This window comes from Cavia porcellus, unplaced genomic scaffold (genome assembly GCF_034190915.1).
Source record: "Cavia porcellus strain 051 isolate PalLab524CR breed Dunkin Hartley unplaced genomic scaffold, mCavPor4.1 scaffold_5, whole genome shotgun sequence".
Classification (NCBI taxonomy): domain Eukaryota; kingdom Metazoa; phylum Chordata; class Mammalia; order Rodentia; family Caviidae; genus Cavia; species Cavia porcellus.
In genome coordinates, this window is record NW_026947488.1 from 96883949 (window position 1) to 96903608 (window position 19660).

Sequence of the window (19660 nt, forward strand, 5' to 3'; positions counted from 1 at the left end):
AGCACAGGGGGCTTTTAAAGTGGTAATTATCTTTGTCATTCCATCTTTAGTATAGCTTGCTCTGATGACCTAGGAAATTAATCCTGTCTGAAGTCCAAATTCTTGCCTCTATTTGTCAATGCTGTGTAAATCTAAGGGATTTGTTTCTTTGCTTTTTGTTTTTTTTTTCCCTTGTCCACAGGGGACCTCCCAGAGCTATAGGCAAGGAAATACAGGAGGAGTAGAGCCCAGGAAAGGTTTCAAGAGCAAGACCTGGAATTGTGTAGTTCTTGACTGTATACTCAGAAAATAAATGATCAGGCCTGCAGACATGAGAGACAGCAGATTGCTTCCAAGATGCTGTGGAGATTTCCTTCTGCTTTTGTTGTCCATGTGAAGTTCATGACACTCCCCTTACACAGGCGCCTTTCAAGCTGCTGCCTGACCTCTGCACTTAGGCCCATGTGATAGAAAGCAGAGGAGTGGAGAGGTCACAGATATGCTGAGTGCAGAGTTCAGAGAAACAGACAGTAGTGACGCGGGGAAGGGAAGTTCAAAACACCCAGACCGTGACACAAGGAACAGCAAGAAGACACATGTGAACGAGGCGGCATTTTTTTAAAAAGTCTGCAACATTCATCAAAAAGAATGGTAACAAGTAGAGTGGGATATTTTTATTCCAGGGGACAATCTGCACAATCTGGTGTTCTCTGCATTTTAAACAAGTTACCTTTTGCAAGGAACCCTACCATGGGAAGCAATCCCCTGAGTGGCTGCTCGGCAGTGGTGGGAACAGGTACAGTTCTATTGCTTCAAAAGAGATGGAGCATCCCTGCTGCTGGATTTAAGGCAGTTTTTAGAGTACCGGTGTCCCTGTTTGCTCTATTTCTGAAGGGCTCCCAGGTGCCGGTCAGATCACACTCACCACCATTTCTTCTATGTGTTTTAGTTATTCCTCAGGTGAAATACCACACACTGGTGAGCACCAGGGTGGCCAGAGTGCCGGACACTTTCCCCGAGTGACCGAGAAGGAAAGCCTAGCCTGGTGAGATTATTGCTAAGCAGCCTTCTGGGATGACTCTGTCCAGTGACCTCCACAGTCCACAGACCCTCCCAGAGTGCCCAGAAAGCGCTTGGATTTGATTTAAAATAAAGTCAGGTGATTTTGCCAAACACTGACAGGAAAGCTTCATGGCTTTAAGACAAACTCATATTGCTAATGTGGTTTCGCAGCAGTCATGGATGTTATTGCTCTCACGTCTACTGCAGTACAATATTCAGCCTATCAGCCCTTCTTACACTGTTCAACTTCATAACATAAAAAGGTAAGCATGAAGCAGCAGTCATACTAAGGAGTCAGGGCCTCTCTTGAGGAAAGACGGTGTCTTTGGAGATGTTTTCAACATGCTACCTTGTGGATCACTCTGTGCTTTGGGGGCTTTATCTAAATTAATTAATTTTATTTTATTCTGGAAGACGACAACACTGTTTCCTCTCAGAATAAAACCTTGGCAGGGCATGAGCCCAAGAAGCAGCCCACCCTAGAAAACACAGCCCACCATCTGAATCACAAACTGCCCTAGACAGGCTTCTGCTAGGAACTATGTTAATGCTTTTCGCTGTGAAATGTGACACAGCGACCCTGCCTCACCAGCACTCTCTCCAGTAGCCTCCTGCTGTGACATGGGATTCAGAAATGACAAATGGGCTCTGCTCCTTAAAATACAGATGTCTGGTTCTCCTGGCCTCTGGACAATCATCTCCACTGTTATTAGTCCACACCGCAAGGCACCCTCCAGTTCCTGTTGCCTGTTCACCACTGGCTAATATTCACACTTTCGTCCTAAGTCTGAGCCATTTGGTACCTGAAAGCTACCGTGCCCCCACACACTGCCCATAAGCATCACATATGTTCCTTCTACAAATTGGTGCACAGGTGCCATTTAATCAGTTCAAATCGGGACGCTACATCTTCAGGGTCTGAGAGCTCACTCCCCCCTCCCGCGTTTCCCCCTTTACATGTTTTCTTGTAAGACATATAGCTTAAATCAATTAACAAACTAAACAGCTTATATACTGGCAATATAGTACAGATGGTTTTATGTCAGAGTAATAGATCGAGAGAAATGGACTGTGTGGGACCCCAGCGCGTGATGCCGTGGGGAGCCCTGAGGACACCAACGGAGCAGCTCTCTGCCGAGCTGTCCAAGTACAGACACATGCGGATCTGTATCTACATCCATCTGACTAGGCCAGAGGAGCAGGCAGATGCGAGATAGAGACACACACATGCTGGATGGGGCCACTGCACACCTTGTCATGCCATTCAGAAGGGAAGGGCAGTACAGGTTGCTGGTTTCGCAGCCATTGGAAATACACTTTACGGGAAAGGTTTCTCTAATTTGTGTTCGATTTGCTCTCTGTGGTAAGCATTGGTGGAAAGAGACCAAAGCAAGAGCAACTAGAAGTTAAATATACATTGGAGCTCAGCTACGATACAGAACTTTGGAGAAGAAGCAGGCTAAAAGATTGGCTTCCCTTGGAGGCTTGGATTCTCTCCCCTGTTGATTCTTCAGCGTGTGTGTCTACATGCGAGCATGTCTGTGTGTGTGTGTGCGCGTGTGTGCGGGTGTGTGTGTGTTCCATCCCCTCAGCTCCTGAAGAACGCTGGGTTCCGCAAGCAGGCGGCTAGTCACCTGCAACAACCCAGGGGTCCCGCTGAGGCTTCCAAGCTGCTGTCAGTGTCAGACGCCAGAGTCTGGTCCGTGGACATGGAGGAGATGTCATTGACAGACGAGGATGGGGGGAGGCTCTCACTGCTGTTCACTGCTGCACCTGTGCTAAGAAAATGAAGACCACATGACTAAATCGGGAACCGGACCCCTTGGAAGACCAGGCAGAGGTCCAGATGGCACATTCATGTGAGGATTCATTCCTCAGACACTCACAGAGTCACCGACACAGGACTGGGTCACACGGTGCAAATCAGGATGAAACCCTGCAGCCTCAGCTACAGGTTACTCACGGGCCAGTGCAGGGCTATCACGTCCCATTCTATGTCAACAATCCCTGCAATGCACTTTACACACACACACACACACCCAGTTCCTCTATTTATTATCATATAATAATTTTCAATAGCCACCCAGAGACTGCATGGAGAATGGGGAGCTGAAAAACACCACTTTATGAGGAGATGGTTAAACAAAATCCCTTAATACAAAATCTGACCGTTTGTTTTTAATGCTGGGAGTTTTAAAGACAAACCCACACAAGGGACTGATCCTGGATGTATAGGCAGAAGTCTGAATTACTTGGAGACGTAAAAGGAAGGTATGTAATATAAACATTATTACATAGTCAATAATGATATCAAATTTAAAATCCACATTGAAAAACAAAGTAGGTCAAAAGTCACACACACAAAAAGAAGTCAGAGCCTAACTTTCTAGTATGTATTTATGCTCCAGCCCATTGGATTACTGGGGCCTCCAAATGATTCTGAATTAGCAGTTTAGATTAATTTGGAAAATTCTTTCATTTCTTTTCTCTGCGGGAACATAACGATGTTGAAATTCTGAGAAGCATGTTCAGTTAAAAACTTGCTGAGTTACAATAGCTTGGAGAAGGAAAAGATGAAGCAAAGGCACTGTAAAATGCAATTACACCCTAGCTCCCTGGAATGGGCAATTTCCTTTCCCGGTAATCTTTATACCCAGGCAATATCAGTGACAAAACGGCTGGCTGAGGACAATACCTGCAGTATAATCACCTAGCAAGAGATTAGCAATCCTCACTAAAATTACATCATGTTTGAGAAAATACAGTATGCAAGATGGGTTTGCTGAAAAATAATAAGTCCAAAATAACAATAATGTTATTACACAGACCTAACAAACTAGTACATAAAACTAAACAAGAAGCAAAGACATCCACACATTCCTTGTGCCTGGAGTAAGCTCATCCATGGAAAAAACATGATGGGAATTTGACTGTAACCAGGAGGACGTGATACACCGATGCCACATGTGTATTAAGGTTTCATTTGGTGATTATAAATATATTTATTTTAAAAATGGGAAATGTGTAAAAATAAGATAATATGCTTTGATTCTCAGAGTAATGCTTGGATCTATGACACTTCTGGTATATTGCTCTCTAGTCTTTTTTTGCTAAGAAGTTTCTCTGGTTTTGATAATTTTATATGTATTCTTTTGTACCCTGATATTTTCATATATAGAAAAGTTTGGGGATTTTTCATGTTTTTTAAATTTCTAAAATTCTCAATACCTCTTAAGTATCTTCAGAAGAGATTTGTTTTTTGTTTTGTTTTTTTGTACTGCAAATTATACTCAGTGCCCTTATACGGAATGACATCCTGACTTTTGTTGTTTCTTATTTTGAGACGAGATCTCAGTAAGTTGCGAAGTGGCCCAGGCAGGGTTTGAATTTGGGATCCTCCTGCCTCAGCACCTCAGAGTACTGAGATACAGGGATGTACCACCGCCCCTCGCTTTTTAATGCCTTATTATATTGTGTAAATAATTATTCTCACTATCAAAATAATATGCGATGCAAACTTATCTGGCCTTCTTTTATTTCACCTTTATGTAGTTATGCTTCTTAGGGAAATGGTGCCAGATAACCTCTGATCGATGCATACATTGCATTTCCCCAGTTATGCATTAAATTATACAAGCATCTTTCAGATTCTCTCATAAGCTCTGGGATCTAATCATTTAGTGTCATTAAAATGGACTTCTCAGAATCATCCTCAGTTTTTCCACATCCTTATCAAAAGGCTGGGATTAAGACCAAACTCCAGACCTTAACAAATGCCTGATGGATTATAGATGTGCAGAGTGAGATGGCACTTTTTATACCATGCATTTGTCTCTACATGATATATTCTTTTCTTATAAATAACTTTCAAGTCATTGTGCTGTAGTTTAGGTTTACTATGGACTTGAAAAATGAAATCATGCCCATATTACATTTTTGTTATGTCACATACTATATGCTTTATAAACTTAATTTGTGTGAAGACTGAGGTATTTTTTTTTTAGCATATTCAGAGTAGCACAGCCATGACTGCAATCAACCTTGTGGCATTTTTATTACTCCGAAAAGGAGCATAGCTTTGTACTCCCTGCCTACTCTCCAGCTCTAGCTAGGCTAATCAGCATGGCCAAATCTAAACATTTCACACAAATGGAAGAGCCCAATATGAGATCAGTTGTGACTCGTTTCTCTCACAAAGTACAATATCCATAAGGTTCATCCACACTGTGGTATGTATTTCATCCTGTTATACAAAAGGAGGATGGCCCATCATTAGGATGTACTGACCTGGTTTATCTGTACAGTTACTTGGTAGGAATGTGATGAGCATCTGGGTTAGACTTTTTTCCCACTGTACACAATGTTTTCATAAACTTTTATGTACAACTTTTGTACAGATGTGTTTTCACTTCTCTTAGGTATGTAACAAAGAATGGAGTTTTTGGGTCACAGAAGAATTCTGTGTTTAATTTTCTTTAAGTTCATTCTCTCTGAGTAATTATCAGCACACACTGATTGCACAGAATAATAGGTCTCAGTGGTCAAGCACAAGTGGTTTTAGGTTTGATAATGTCAGATTTCTCTAATTGTTTTCTGTCACTTGAGTTTCTGTGTCACCTCTAAGAAATCATTTTCTAACCCAAGATCATGATGATTTAATTCACATTTTCCTCTGAGAACTGTATAACTGTAATTCTTACACTACGATTTATGGGCCTTTTTGAGATCATTCTAGCATAGGATGAGGTCCACTGTATTCTTTTTCAAGTGGACATTCAGTTTTACCACAGTTTACTGAAAAGATTATTTTTCCCTATAAAGTTATCTTGACACAGTTGTCAAAAATCAATGGCTAACAAATGTGAGGATTTATTTTTGGAATCTCAATTCTATTGCATTGATCTACATCTTCATATAAGTAGCATGCTGTATTGAATATGACTCTTTGCTCTAATTTTGGATATCAGGCAATGTGAACCTCTAATTTTATCTCCTTCAAGATGGTCTGACTACTCTGGGTGCCTTGCATTTCACCCTGAATTCTACGGCTAGATTTCTGCAAGAAAACAGTCTTTATTTTTGTATTGTTTGACTTTTAAGTCAATTTGAGGAGTATTATCTTCACCATAGGGACTATTCCCATCCATAAGTAATAGTACATCTGTCCATTTGCTTAGATCTTCTTTAACTTAACACTGATTAAACAATGTTTTGTAATTTCTGGAGTACACATTTTGCACTTCTTTTATTATACTTATTCATAAGGGTTATTTTCCTGGTTTTTCATATAATTAAAAATGGAATTGTTTTTGTTCATTGGTAGTAAATTAGAACTATTGGTTTATTTGAATAAAGAGTCTCATTGGCAGTAGACTGGAAATCAAACAGATCAAACGATGCTACACTGTTTTGGCCAAGGAAAATCACCTCTTATTTTTTGTGCTCATTGCCTAGCTCGCTGCAACCTTTATGCTGCATCAGAAGAGTCCTGTCTTCTACTTTATCAATATTGAATGTAAATTTATAATTAGCCTTCACTTACTCCACACTCAGAACCTATCAAGTCTTTACAGAAAGCCTGCATTTCTAGGGTTCTACGGACTAGTGTACCTGAGTTTTTACACCACAAATCAAAAGAGGTCTTTTCTTCTGATGCTTCCTCTGTGAAAGTTGCCATGCCCCCTGCTTGCCTTACAGGAGCAGGTCCTCTCCTTGGCACTAGGAAAGGAGAACAGTATGCACTGTCTCTCCGTGTGTTGGTGGCAGTGTTCATGGCTTCTTACAGCTAATTATTAGGATCACTTTACAACTCTGCATTCACTGGTGTCACAGTGGGAGCTTGCAACTGGTCAAGGTGAAAATATTTATACCACAGAAATTGGCAAATGTTACTGATCAGCTGTCTTTTAGAGAAGACTGGTAAGTATTAATGATCTTACTGCTGTTTGATGAATAATTTTTGCTTTGCATTCCCTGCATTATTGCATTATAATAAATGACTGTAATCACTTCTGGCTTTAATATGATCCATTCAGGTCTATTTTCATACAGGCAACAAAAAGTTTTGCAAACCATAAAAATTAGCTCAAATAAAACACACAGACACTAGCTGTGGTGGTGCACACCTGTAATCCCAGCACTTGGGAGGCTGAGGTTCGATGATCGCTGTAAGTTTGAAGCTAGCCTGGCTACATAATGAGTTCAAGATCAACCTGAACTAAATAATGAGAACTCATCTTGGGAAAAAAAAAGGAATTAAGAATCCATTTAGAAAAAGGGACAGAAAAAAACCTTAGTCTCACATTAATTCACTGCCTCTTAAACAGAATTGAACCAGACCAAATGCAATTATGATGTCCACTTGCCAGGACACCTTAGCAATGTGACAAATACCCCTTTCTTCTCTATTACACAGAAGGGACTGGTGGAGAGATGCATTTTATAATATGCTTTGCCTTCAGTGAAGCAATGCACATTTTCAGTAACATTTAAAGGTACTAAAATTACTAATAAGGTTGTGAATGAGGGATATTAGTTACTTTTAACTTTAATATAGTACAATTCATAAAATGAAATAACTTATGCTAATGAAAATTTCCAAGCCAGAAGTCCTCTCACAAAAAGATATTCACTGATATTATTACTGTTGCTGGTTTTAAAAAGGAAATTTCTTTCTGACAATCCACTCCACAACACCACCACCAACAGAGAGATATATACAAAAAAAAGGAGAAGAAATCTAAGAAAAAGAAAACCACCAAACGATATTCATTTCTCTCTGTATAATCTTGAGCTCCTAACATATCTGGGCTTGATGATTTTTTAACAAAAACTAAATACAACTTATTGAACTAAATAAGTGACCACATCTGGGAGGTATCTACTCTCATGGCTGGGAACGCTGTCCACACAGTGAGGGAGGGACTGTGTACTAACAACACCTGGACGTGTGTATCTTTCATTTAAAGACTTTCTAAAAATCTCTGCCCACTATGTGCTAAGCATCTCCATCTCGGTGGGTCACTGTCACTGAGGGAACTTTACTTCTACATGGAATAGTGGTGAGAGACAAATAGGAAAGTGCTGGGTTAGATGACCTCCTGCATTTGTTCTGGCTTTAACATTCTACACAACTGCTGTCAGAAAATTAATTTTTGTTCACAGACTACTATTCTTGCAGCAGTCTTTACAAATTAACTCAGGAAGCAAACAGTGAAGCTATTCTTGAGCACAAATCACTCTGCAAGTGAAATCAGATGGCAGAGGGAGTAAAATTATTGGCTTGGGAATGTATCTGAGGCTTAGATGTAGTCCTGATTGATATACAAGCCCATCAATAAATTTCAGATCCAGAACTGACTCTGAAAATGTGCATTTAACTTCCTGTTTACATTTTTAAAGCATCCCTAAAACAGGCTTGAGGGTTAAGACCATTTTGCCCCTGAGGAGCTGCATGAACTGATTCCCTTGCTGTGGGATTACCACTGACTAGGATGGGAATCCATATTGCAAGATCACTTTGTCCTAGATGTTTAGACAAAAATATGGTGTGGAGACATGAAGGGGGAAAGTAACTTTTTCAAAAGATGTTTCAGTAATTGCTTTTTCTTTCCAGCAGTTTGCTGCATGCATACACGAGCACATTAATTCAGTGATGCACCAATAAAAATTTAACAAGTGGCTCTCCAGGGGGAGACTGCACTGACTCTTAGAGTCTGCCAAGTTGCATGCTATAAATTTCTCTGGCTGGTTAGAGGCTGTCCATAAAATCACTCTGAGAAGAGATGCATACAATTGCATCTCTAAAGTGGCAAGAGGTGGCTCCAGCATGCAGCTGTTCCATATTGGGCACGGTGTAAATATATGCAGATACATCACGCACAAATACATCACAACACGCATAATTTATCAAAATTTACTTGTAAATCATTTTCTGTTAAAATCATGTAATGAAAGATGGACTCCACAATTGTTTTAATTCTGAATTTGTTACATCGGTGAACTATATAGTTGAGGGTACGTGTGCCTGAGGTAGACAGTCTCTGACTGGTACCAGTGGTTGGCACAGTTAAAGAGGAGTTTAGACTTCTCACTCTCAGTTAACTGATGCATTACCTGACCTTACCTGATGTATTATAGAAATATTCATTAATAATGAAGAAAGCAAGCCTGCAAAAATAATCACAAATATATACTTCCAAAATGAATGAATCAAAACAACAGAGAGAAAGCAGCAAACCATTCTGGGGTATATGAAGAAATGTCAGAGGTGATTTAATCCTTGTCACATGTAAACTCATGGTGAATAACAGGGTGACTAAATAGCTCCATCACCGTGCATGAATTTACTTAGTTGGGTACTTGATTAAAGCTGTTGTCCTGTCTTGAATACTGCTTTTGGAATAGCAGCAAGCAGCATGCTGAGTGATGACCTGACTGGTAATTTCAAATTAGTAAATATTTATTGAACTATTAATATTGCAGGACTTAGCACTTAACAGTGTGCAAAGATGAATGTGGAAATCTTCTCAGTAAACTTATAATCAGTAAGGGCTAATAAAACAAGAGGTCCAATGTTTTAAACATAGGGACTAATAGAAAATTTAAAAGGATCCTATACTTTGGGAATATATTAAAAGCCTTTGGGAGCAAAGTAGTATAGAAAAGAAATGAAGAATGATAATTTGAACTGAAAATGTGCTCCATCCCAGTAGGAAAAACTGGCATCTTCTCCAGATCTTGGTGTTTCAACTTCTTAATAGGTCTAGGAAAATTTGTTCTGATTATAAGAGGAATTTTAACACCACGAATTTTTCTGGATGGATACTGATGTTGTCTTAAGAGTTCTTTAGTCAGCAGCAGAGAGCATTTAGAGAAGTTAGAAACAACTTCTTCAGAGTCAATCCAGCTGTTAGAAAGAGTAACTAAGGTGGGCAAGGTGGAAGACAGTGCCAGTGCCCCGTTGCCTTCTCCGAGGACAACTTGGGACAGAATTGAAGAAGGACTCGTAGTAACTATGCGTCTGGGTGTCAGGCTGATTCACAGAGTAGTTCCGGAGTGAGTAATGGATTCATTAATTCACCCTGTACCCTAACCCTAAAACAGTTTGCAATGAATGGAAAATACTTTTGATTAAAGGTAGGACACACAAATACGTTTTCTTCTAAACTAGAACTTTGCAGGTTATATTCTAGCCATCATGAGCTCGATGTAATTTAAAGGTGAAAATAAACCATATTTTCTAAAATGCTTTATATTCAGAACATGCATCTTAGGAAAAATATATTATCATTAGTAAGAGTGTGCAAATTACTTCAAGTGGCCTTGACTGTGACTGTCATTTTGATTGTCAACTTGCCTGGACTAGAGACTCCTGGAAGTTAGGAAATTGACCTGCCATAGTGCTAACACGCTTGCCAGGCAAGGGCTTACACTGCTAAGCCCCCCACAGGGCTAATCTTGAACACACGTTATCCCATTGGTGTGTCCACAGCCCAAGACGCTATAAGGAAGTGAGGCTTCCCAGAGAACAGGTCACTCGGGTCGCTGGGGTGCGACTTTGATGGGCCTGACTTTCTCTGTGCACTTTCCTGTTGGCTCTGGTCCTGGTCGCCATGCGTTCAGCAGCTCATCTCCTGCACACCCTTCTACCTTGCTGTATCTGCCTTGAACCTGCAGTGTGGGGCACATGCCCATAATCCCAGTATTTTGGAAGCTGAGGTAGGAGGATCACTGAGAGTTTAAGGGCATCCTGGGCTTCGCAGGGAGTTCAAGGCCAGCCTGAATTACAGAGTGAGACTGGGTCTCAAAACAAACACAAAAAATCCCCCTGCAAAGAAACAGAAGGAATTTAAAGGAGCCTGTGGCAATAAACTGAAACCGTGATCCAAAATAAACCTTTCTCCCCTTGGGTTGCCTATGTCAGGTATTTTGTCCTAATATAAGAAAGGTGACAATCACACAGCACACAAGGTAAAGGCACATGATGATCACACCGATTCAGGAAGAGTTCAGAAACTGAGAGTGGATGAGGGGAGAGGGGGGACCTAGGGGGTCTCTGAGCTCTCCACTGGCCTGGTGGCCAGCTAGGACTTGAGTCTCCGTGTTTTACAAATAGCATTTATTCTTGAAGAAACCCATGTCAGCATTTCTTTCGCATGTGTTAGTGTATTAAAATCAGTTCTAAGAGAACTTCTGTGCTGGGCCATAATAATCAGAATAACCAGAATGAACGCCAAACTAAATGTCAGAACAAATAAAATTAAAGCCATGGGGAAACAGTAGCATGGAAGTTGCTCACAGGTTCAGGAAGTGACGTAACTGGTTGCGACCCCTCCCGGAGCCCAGGACAGAGCCAGGTACTAGGTTATGGGTTATTCACTGAGAGTGGGTACCTGAAGGGGAAGGCTGTCCTTTCACTACGCCGTTTTTAGTCTTTTCTTCTGAATTCATTACTTCCTTGTAAATAAGTTCTGTAAGAAAGTTACCCATGTTACTATATACAGCAAATGTTTCTTAATCCACAGAGAAGTTATTCATAACATAACAGTATTTCAATGGAGTTGAGCAATATAAAAAGTCAACTTATACCTCTATTTCTATTTTTTCCTTGAAATTAGGATGAAGTAGGCAAAAGTAGCTCCTCAATAATAAACAAATTTAATAACAATAAACAAAGTTAATAAACAAATGTATGAAAGATATGTGTTTTTCTGAATTCTCAGTGGGTAGGCACTTCTCATAAATCTTGTGGTATTTATCAAGGACTTTGCTGACCTTTTCTGAGCACCTGCTTTTTAATACGTGCACCTTAAGTAAGATGCACAATTTCTCACATTAAATTATGACCTGACCTCACACCTGTCATGTCATTATTTTTCTTCCAGGTTCACATCCTAAATCTAAACAGGCCTAAAAGACAGCCTGCTAAAGATTCATCTCATTCATTGCTAAATTGGCATCCATGTTTGTCTTTCTTATTGCTAGCACGTTATGAACTAAATGTTCTTTAGTTCTTTTAACTTTTCCCCTTTTGCTAAAAATTATCCAGCCCTGGTCACCCTGGCTTTTGGTAGCCTGAGGCTCACATAATCATCAACTCTAATGCACACTTCTTTCCCCAGTCTAGTCTATGTCTTTGTCTGATGGCTGTATCTCTTTCTCTTATGATGAACCCCGCAAACTCCTCTATTCGTGATTAGACCAAAGGAAGCAGGTTCCTCCTGGCTGCATTTTCATTGCTTACTTTTGCATTGATTCAGTGTTCCATCTTCACCAGCACGGTCTCTTGCCCAAGAAAGTCTTTTTGTTCTCCTTGTAAATTTTGGCCTTTCCTGACATTCTTATAGCCCCTATTCGGTATTTTACTATTTTTCTAATCCCAATTTATATTTATTAATTCCTTCAAGGTAAATATATTTCCCTTTGCTCCAAATTCTCCATTTATGTTTCTCCCCACTTTGATCTGAGCACTTAGTTTCTTCACATTACAGCTTCTGGTACTATTCTACTCTGTAGTTATTTCTATGAGTTTAATAGTGCTCTGCAACTTTGAGTTGCCTCTCCTCTTTGTTTCAACTTAGGTACTGTTTTGAAGATGGAACAAAAGTCTGGAGAATTTTTTTCTGAAAGAAAAAGGCTCAAGTCCCTCATTACTCCTTTTATTATCTGCATGGGAAATCCTATACATTCAGTGAATGAATTCATTAATAACTATCTTCCTCTTTTGAAAGTCTAAAAACATTTCAGACCTAATTTTAATTTCATGCTATATGTAAAAATCAAATTTTTTATATACAAGCAGGAAAGCTAGATTTTGAAATTTTGAGTGGAAGCCTGCCCTCCACAACAATAAACCCTTCGATAATCAGTACTACCTGCAAAGATGCCAATAATTAGTTTCTCAGTTTGCTACCAGTATGAAAAGAGAGATTAAATTTTAGAAATTTTGAAAATGGCCCAAGAGAACAATTTTAAAATTTCAGTAAATTATTTTATAAGAATAGGTCTTGGGTCACTTTGTAAATTATAGAAGTGCCAGGTACTTTCTGTGTTCTAAGTCTCTATAAAGTAAAAAATATACACTTATGAGTAGTAGAATCACCTTTCCATTCTTCAATGGTGTGTTCTCTTTCATCCAGCTGTTTGTCATAAATCTGAGGTGGAGGCTGCAGAATAAAAACAAATAAAAATTCTGTAAGTAACTTACACATGACTAAACTCTTACCAGTGCGTATACCTTGGTGTCACTGATTTTGGTGGTGGTCACAACCTTACATAAACACAGAGCAGCGACACTAATTTAGAAGTTTCCCCACACACTGCTGGATGATCTCCTTGGATCTCAGCATTGCTGATGAATAAACACGGCCACAGATCCCATCCTGAGCATCCACATGCCCACACATCCTGGCTCAGAAACCCACAGTCCAGCCACTAGTGGCTGAAACTCAATCCAACCCCTGATTACCAGGTCACAGAAGCTACCCTTTCTGCTGCTCATCTGCCCTATAACGGATCCTACTAAAATGCTCCCAGACTGATAAGATCTGGTCCACTTTTAGATTTCTCAGAAGAAAACTCTTACAATACTTCCCAACAAACCATAGGATCAGTCCTCACTATAAAGAAACATTGAGATTATTAATCTTTTGTTTTCCTTGAAACACCATAAAATATCATTATACATAGTCATGTGACCTATATTTAAATGGTCTCAATAGACACCCCCTCCAACAGCTGGTCACAGAAGGAGGCCAGCTGGAGCCCCCCAGAAGCCCCCAGGTGAGTCCTCTCTGGGAGAGATGAAGGAACAGAGCCTTTGGTCCGATGTACGCAGTCAGCACTTCTCTTCATATGTGGGGTTTGGATAGGGAGAAAGATATTCCCACACATTCTCTTTCTTCATAAAGAAATAAAAATATGCCAAATAAACTCCCCACTCTCATGTTCTTAGCATTTTGGTTGGGGATAGTAGGCCCAATGTAAGCCAGCAGACACTGAAAGGAAAAAAATCTCTCCAAAACTCACCTTACTACGAGACAGAGAAAGGCAAGCCAGGGGAGCCACATGATGTTTACTAGACTGAGGCAGAGATAGCAGGACCTGAGACAGAGTAGCCGGGAACTCAAGGCTCCAAGCCTTTCGTGAGAAACCAAAAGATTTACTCAGGACCAGTGACTCAGACCTGCGGGGATGTGGATCCCCCCAAAAGGAATACGACAAAGAAGGCTTAGGGAACACTGTTCAGAAACACCATCTGGCTTCACAGTGCCCTCGTGACGACACTCACAGTCTCTGGAAGCCATGAGTTTCACCCCGCCCCGCACACCGGGCAGCTCACAGCCTGCAGAAGTGCCTGGGTGTGAAAGCAGGAGACTGCTCAGCCGTGGGGAGAAGCCAGCGCACAGCCGAGGGGTTGAGAAATGAGATCTCGCTGTAGCACGCACACTTGCTACTGGGGACAAAGGTTTTAAACATCACTGCTGCTCAGATGTGGCTGGTGGAGCAGCAATAGGGCCGGCACTAGGCCCTCGGCGGCAGTCAGCACGGTGACAGTTAAGCAAAGGAGCCCTCCTCCAACCCTGAAACCCTCAAGTCCAGCCAGATAAAGGGGACAACACTGGAGGTCAGCCGCTGTGCACTGGACCTGACTTAGGAAATCGTCCAGAGTCTCAGATTACATGAATATTATGATTTCATGAGTGAACAAGCAAAAGGAGGCTATTTTTGAAAATTTGTGAGGCATAATAGAAGCCAGCTGTTGCAAAGTCGAAGCCTGGTTTGGCAGCCATGATGACTTCCCTGCAGGAGGCAGGCTGCCTGCTGTGCTCCCTGGAAGAATGCGTACTGCTGTGCTTAGGTCTCAGGACCTTTGCAGGACAATGTGCGCGGCTTGCCAGGCCTCAGACCTCTGTGCTTTGGGGTGCACCTTTTCCTACCAACAGTAGACCCAGCGCAGGATCCACATTACTGGCTTCCCTATGTGCTGGATTTTTCCAGTCAAGTTTCATATTTAAATATGGTCACGAGTGCAGACGCTGCCAAAGTTCATAAACACCATTGTCTGCTTGCAACAACGCTATTTCGAAGTGGTTTTTCTTGGCACTTCAGGACACAGCTGTGGCTCATGTATGAAGCGCGAGTACACAGACTAACCACAAACTGTGCAGAGAGAAAGCAGAGTGCTGAGGCCAGGATTCTTCCCTTCAGGGAAACCAGACACCCGCTTTAAAAACATTCTTACAGCTATTACTCAAGACGTCGGCCCATGAGCTTATACTCAGACTTGGGTGTTTGCTTCCGTTTTGTTGCTTTGCTTTGTTTTCAAAAGAGAGGAAGCAAATGTCACCTGCTTGATGAGGACACCTTCACATAAAGATATCTTCTAGATGATGGAGAATCCAAAGAGAGCCGCAGCACAGCACACACACGTGCACACGCGCTTGGATAGCAGTCGTGAATGTGTGACGCTCTGTGGCACTCTTTGCCTCTCTGCTAAGAGCAGTTACTGTCTGACGGCTCAGCTTTTCTGTTTTCCCATCCTATTAAACAGGAGAATCCCATTTTTCTGGGTAACAATGCAAATATAAATGAAATGAGGAGCAGGGATAAAGAAAATTGGGGAATGAATAGAGAACTATCAGGCTTTGTGACCTTCATTCATCCCTCAAGAAACTGGAGATATTTTTCTATTATTTTTGAAGATTTGCCTTTGCTCTCTTAGTTGAAAGTCCTGCAGAAATTGAACCACAGACTCACACGTGAATAGCATACATAATAACAAGGTGCCTTGTACATATTTTGTATTGATGGCATTGTGTATATATTTTCAAACTGAATTAAACAAGATAAACACAGGAACAAATACATGATTATTATGATTTATAAAATGTTAATTTTTAAATTTATTCACTTATTAAATTTAGTCATCCAACAAAGGTTTTAAGCACCTAGCATTGCCAAATCTATGCTTGGATTGAAGAATGACAACAGAAATCAGGGCTAGAAAGCTATTGTATTATCTACAAAAAATATTTAAAAATCAAACTGGAGACTGGAAAGTGAGAAAGGGCAGAAGTTATACATTATTCAAAAATAGTTAATGAGTTTAATAAGTAAAACTAACACATTGGATTTTTAATGCATTACACACAGTGAGAGAGAAAAATGATCCTGCTTTCTAAGCTGAGTACCTGGGCAGATGACGGTGCTGGTAGACTCTGCTGAAGACATGAACACAGAGTGAGATGAGGCTGGCAGAGAGAAAGCCTGAGGCTGTGTGAGCAGAGATGTTTATTTGAAAGTTAAGTGGATCTGAATTCATATGAGTGCTACTGGCCAGAGGCTTGCAGATGCACAAATACCAGCAAAAATATGTTGAACTATGACAATGGAAGAGGTCAAAAGAGAAGGTGCAGGGACCAAGGAATCCTGTCAAATACCAGAACTTAAAGACAGTCCGAGGAAGAAAGGTCCACTGCTCCCAAACTAGAGAAATACGTATAAAATGAGAATATTGTAATCAGATAGCAGTGCAATGGCAGGAAGTTTAAAAAGAGGAATCAATGAACAATTTTGTAGTGTTTGCTTCAGTTTTGTTGATAACCAGAAAGGCAGAGAGCCTTCTATTATCCAGCACTGTGGTACATCCTCACACTATCTGACTTCAGAATGCATGACAAACCAACAATAACCCAAACAGCATGGCACTGGGATTATAAAACAGAGACTAGTAGATGGGACAGCATAGAGAGCCCAGAAATTATGCATTTATGGTCAAGAGATTTTGACAAAGATGCCACAAACACATGACAAGGAAAGTCTCCTCAACTCGGTGTCAGCATGCACAAGTCAGGAATTAGACTTTTTATCTCACATCCTGTATCAAAACCTACTCAAAATGAGTTTAAAACTTAAAAATAAAACCTGAAGTTTAAAATTACTAGAAGAAAACATGGGGAAAAGTTCCACGACATTGACCTTCTCTAAGAGAAATACACGAGGCACGGAAAAACACACAAAGCGTGATCCCCCACGTGCCATGGAAAAATCACTCAGCTCACTGAAGAAGAAAGTACAGTCGGGCTGCTGAGGACTGGCTAGTGACACAGTGGGGTACTGATACCCCTCATTTAAAAACCAACCTGGTCAAACAACTGTTCAAACTTACAACCAGGATGCACAGCCCAGACCTATAACCCACCTTCTTTTGTACAGTTCCGTACATCTTGTTTACTGGGTCTCAATACCTTTTTCTGGTGAAGTACATCTTGGTTATACAGTACTGGAACTTTTGCTGATTGTACTGTGCAAGGCAGCACTGTAGGTTGTTCTGTTATGCACTGCAGTACTATACATAGAGTTATGCAAGTGAAAGCAAAGGCATCAAGTTGGAGTTTTCTTTGCCAATTTCTTCATTCTGAATACTGCAATGCACATATGATGTGTAATTCCTCATTTAGTGATGAATTCATTCAATGACCTAGTCGAGGGACCACTACTGTCATTCATTGGGAAATGTTTATGTGGGCCAAAGGATATAAAACTTCACTGAGTCAGAAAGAGTCTGTTCCAGAGCTATTGTACAACACGGTGACTACAGGTAATAAGGCGTTGCATTATTGACAATAGCTGAAGGGAGGCAATCTGGTTGTCTTCAGCCACACAGGAAAAGAGAGGATGTGAGGTAACGCACATGCTAAGCCGCTCTGTTTGCCACCCTACCACCGCTGTCTCACATTGAATTCCCGGCAGAAATCCTGTGAATGTAATTCACGAACAAGTGGCCATCTGCAGCAGGGCTCTGAGGGGACTGCTGGGGGGACAGGAGGGGACACAAATGCAGGGCGGAATCCATACCCTCGGCAAGCATGGCTTGCCCACAGATGTCCTGCTGGGCTAAGGTCAAGTGAAGACATGAAGGCAGCAGGTGACTGCACTTCGGGGTGTCTTGTCTCAGAGGGGGCGCTGAAGCCTCCCAGCTGCGAGGGCACAGGTGTAAGGGCTGGGCAGAGCAGCGCTGAACGCCTCCCCGCCAGGACCTGACCCCATCTCTGGAGGCAGGAGTGCCAAGGGCTGAGGAGAAAGGGAAGAGATACGCAGTCCAGATTCTGAGCAGTCACGTGGAGGTGGACGCCCACTTAAATTCCGACTGTTGTTAGATTTACAGATCCAGACCTCAGGGCAATGTGGATTTGAGTCATTTCTGGTACTTAAATTGAGGCTGTGGTAGGAGATGTGATCTCAGGGGAAAAAGTCTTTAGGGCAGACAAGAGAGAGGCCCTGGTAGCCTCAACTCTAAGGGCAAGGAAAACAGCTGAGCCCCAGGAGTAGAGGCTGAGGGAGACAGGAGCACAGATCTTACAGGAGCCCAGGGACACAGTGTGGGACACAGACAGTGTCACCTGTGTGCATGCATGGAAGTTCTAATTTGGTACTTTGAAGACCGCTGGCGATGTTAGAGAAACCAGTGTCAAGGTTTGAGAATGACATGCTTATGGCCGAACAAGGACTTGGATATAAAGGCGGCAGGCACCACCACTGCTAATATCAGAAATGTAGCAATGGTGCTGGTTTCATTCTGTGTTCTCAGGTGGAATGAGAGAGACTGGAGCCTGCTTACCCATGCACAGTAATCACTGCCAGAAGCCAAAAGGCAGGGCGCACCAGGGAAGGAAGAGATCCACATGCAGAGAAGCAAGATTATCCCCACCACACACACCCCACTCACAGTAAGAACACTGTGTCCTGGGGTTTTCTGGACTCTGTGTAACTAACTCTGTAACAGCACTGTCATTTTTCTCCTCAACACCTTCATCATCCATTTCTCTGAAGCTGGTTTCATACACCGTGTCATTCAATCTTTATAACAGTTTTTCTCTTGTAAGTGTGCAAATGGAGCATGCCAAGGCAAAATAATTGTGTCTGTGTGGGAAAGGCAGTATTAAACTCCTCTGTCTTTTTAGTCTTTTTTTCTTTTGCATTAGCAAATATGGCTTGCAATTCTTGCTAATTTAATGCACTGACAGATGTATTTAAAAGTTTACTTGATGTTGAAGTTCAGATCTGAGGTATTTGGAAGATGACTGCATTGCATGCTGTACTCATCAATGCATGTGTTCATGGTGAATACATAGCCAACCTGCAGTGGGGAGGCGGTCTGGAAGGACAGTGTGGGTCACTGAGGTGTGACCCGGGGGGTGGTCTTGCCCTAGGTCTCCTCCCTTCCTCCTCTTCTTCCTGGTCACCAGACCCTGGCAGCTTTCCCCACCAGGTGCTCTCGCTCTACAGTGTCTCACTTGGAGCCTGCAGACCCTGCAGTTCTGAAACCTGAAATAACCTCTCTTCTATTAAATTGCAGGGATTGGGTGTCGGGTCCTGCAATGGGAGAGTAACTGAGATATTTAGGAAAACAACTCAACACAGAATAGCAGGGAGATCAACACCATCCGGGACTCTCCCCCAGAATGAACACCAAAGAAGCTACTCATTAGTTTAGAGACATAATTTCCTTTTTTTAAAATCACTACCAGGGATCAAACTCATGACCACCTGCTTGCAAGGCAGGTGCTTATGCCACTAAGCTAAATCCCCAGCCCCTATTTCCACTCTGCTTCCA

At 41.6% G+C, this 19660-nt stretch overlaps 1 protein-coding gene across 5 annotated transcripts in view; it reads right to left on the reverse strand.

Annotated features, from left to right (window-relative positions):
• Window positions 1-638: 638 nt before the first annotated feature.
• Window positions 639-19660, reverse strand: part of Mapk10 (mitogen-activated protein kinase 10) — a 282143-nt gene continuing 263121 nt past the window's right edge. For 4 of the 5 annotated variants that reach the window (XM_063249378.1, XM_063249377.1, XM_063249376.1 and 1 more), the window contains 3 exons: window positions 13145-13208; window positions 11436-11513; window positions 639-2814 (listed from right to left, as the gene is read on the reverse strand). In XM_063249378.1, coding sequence (XP_063105448.1) covers window positions 2672-2814; window positions 11436-11513; window positions 13145-13208 — 285 coding nt within the window. In that variant the 3' untranslated portion in view covers window positions 639-2671. Of the gene's footprint in view, window positions 2820-11435; window positions 11514-13144; window positions 13209-19660 lie in introns of all 5 variants that reach the window. The other variant, XM_063249380.1, reaches the window with a different exon arrangement.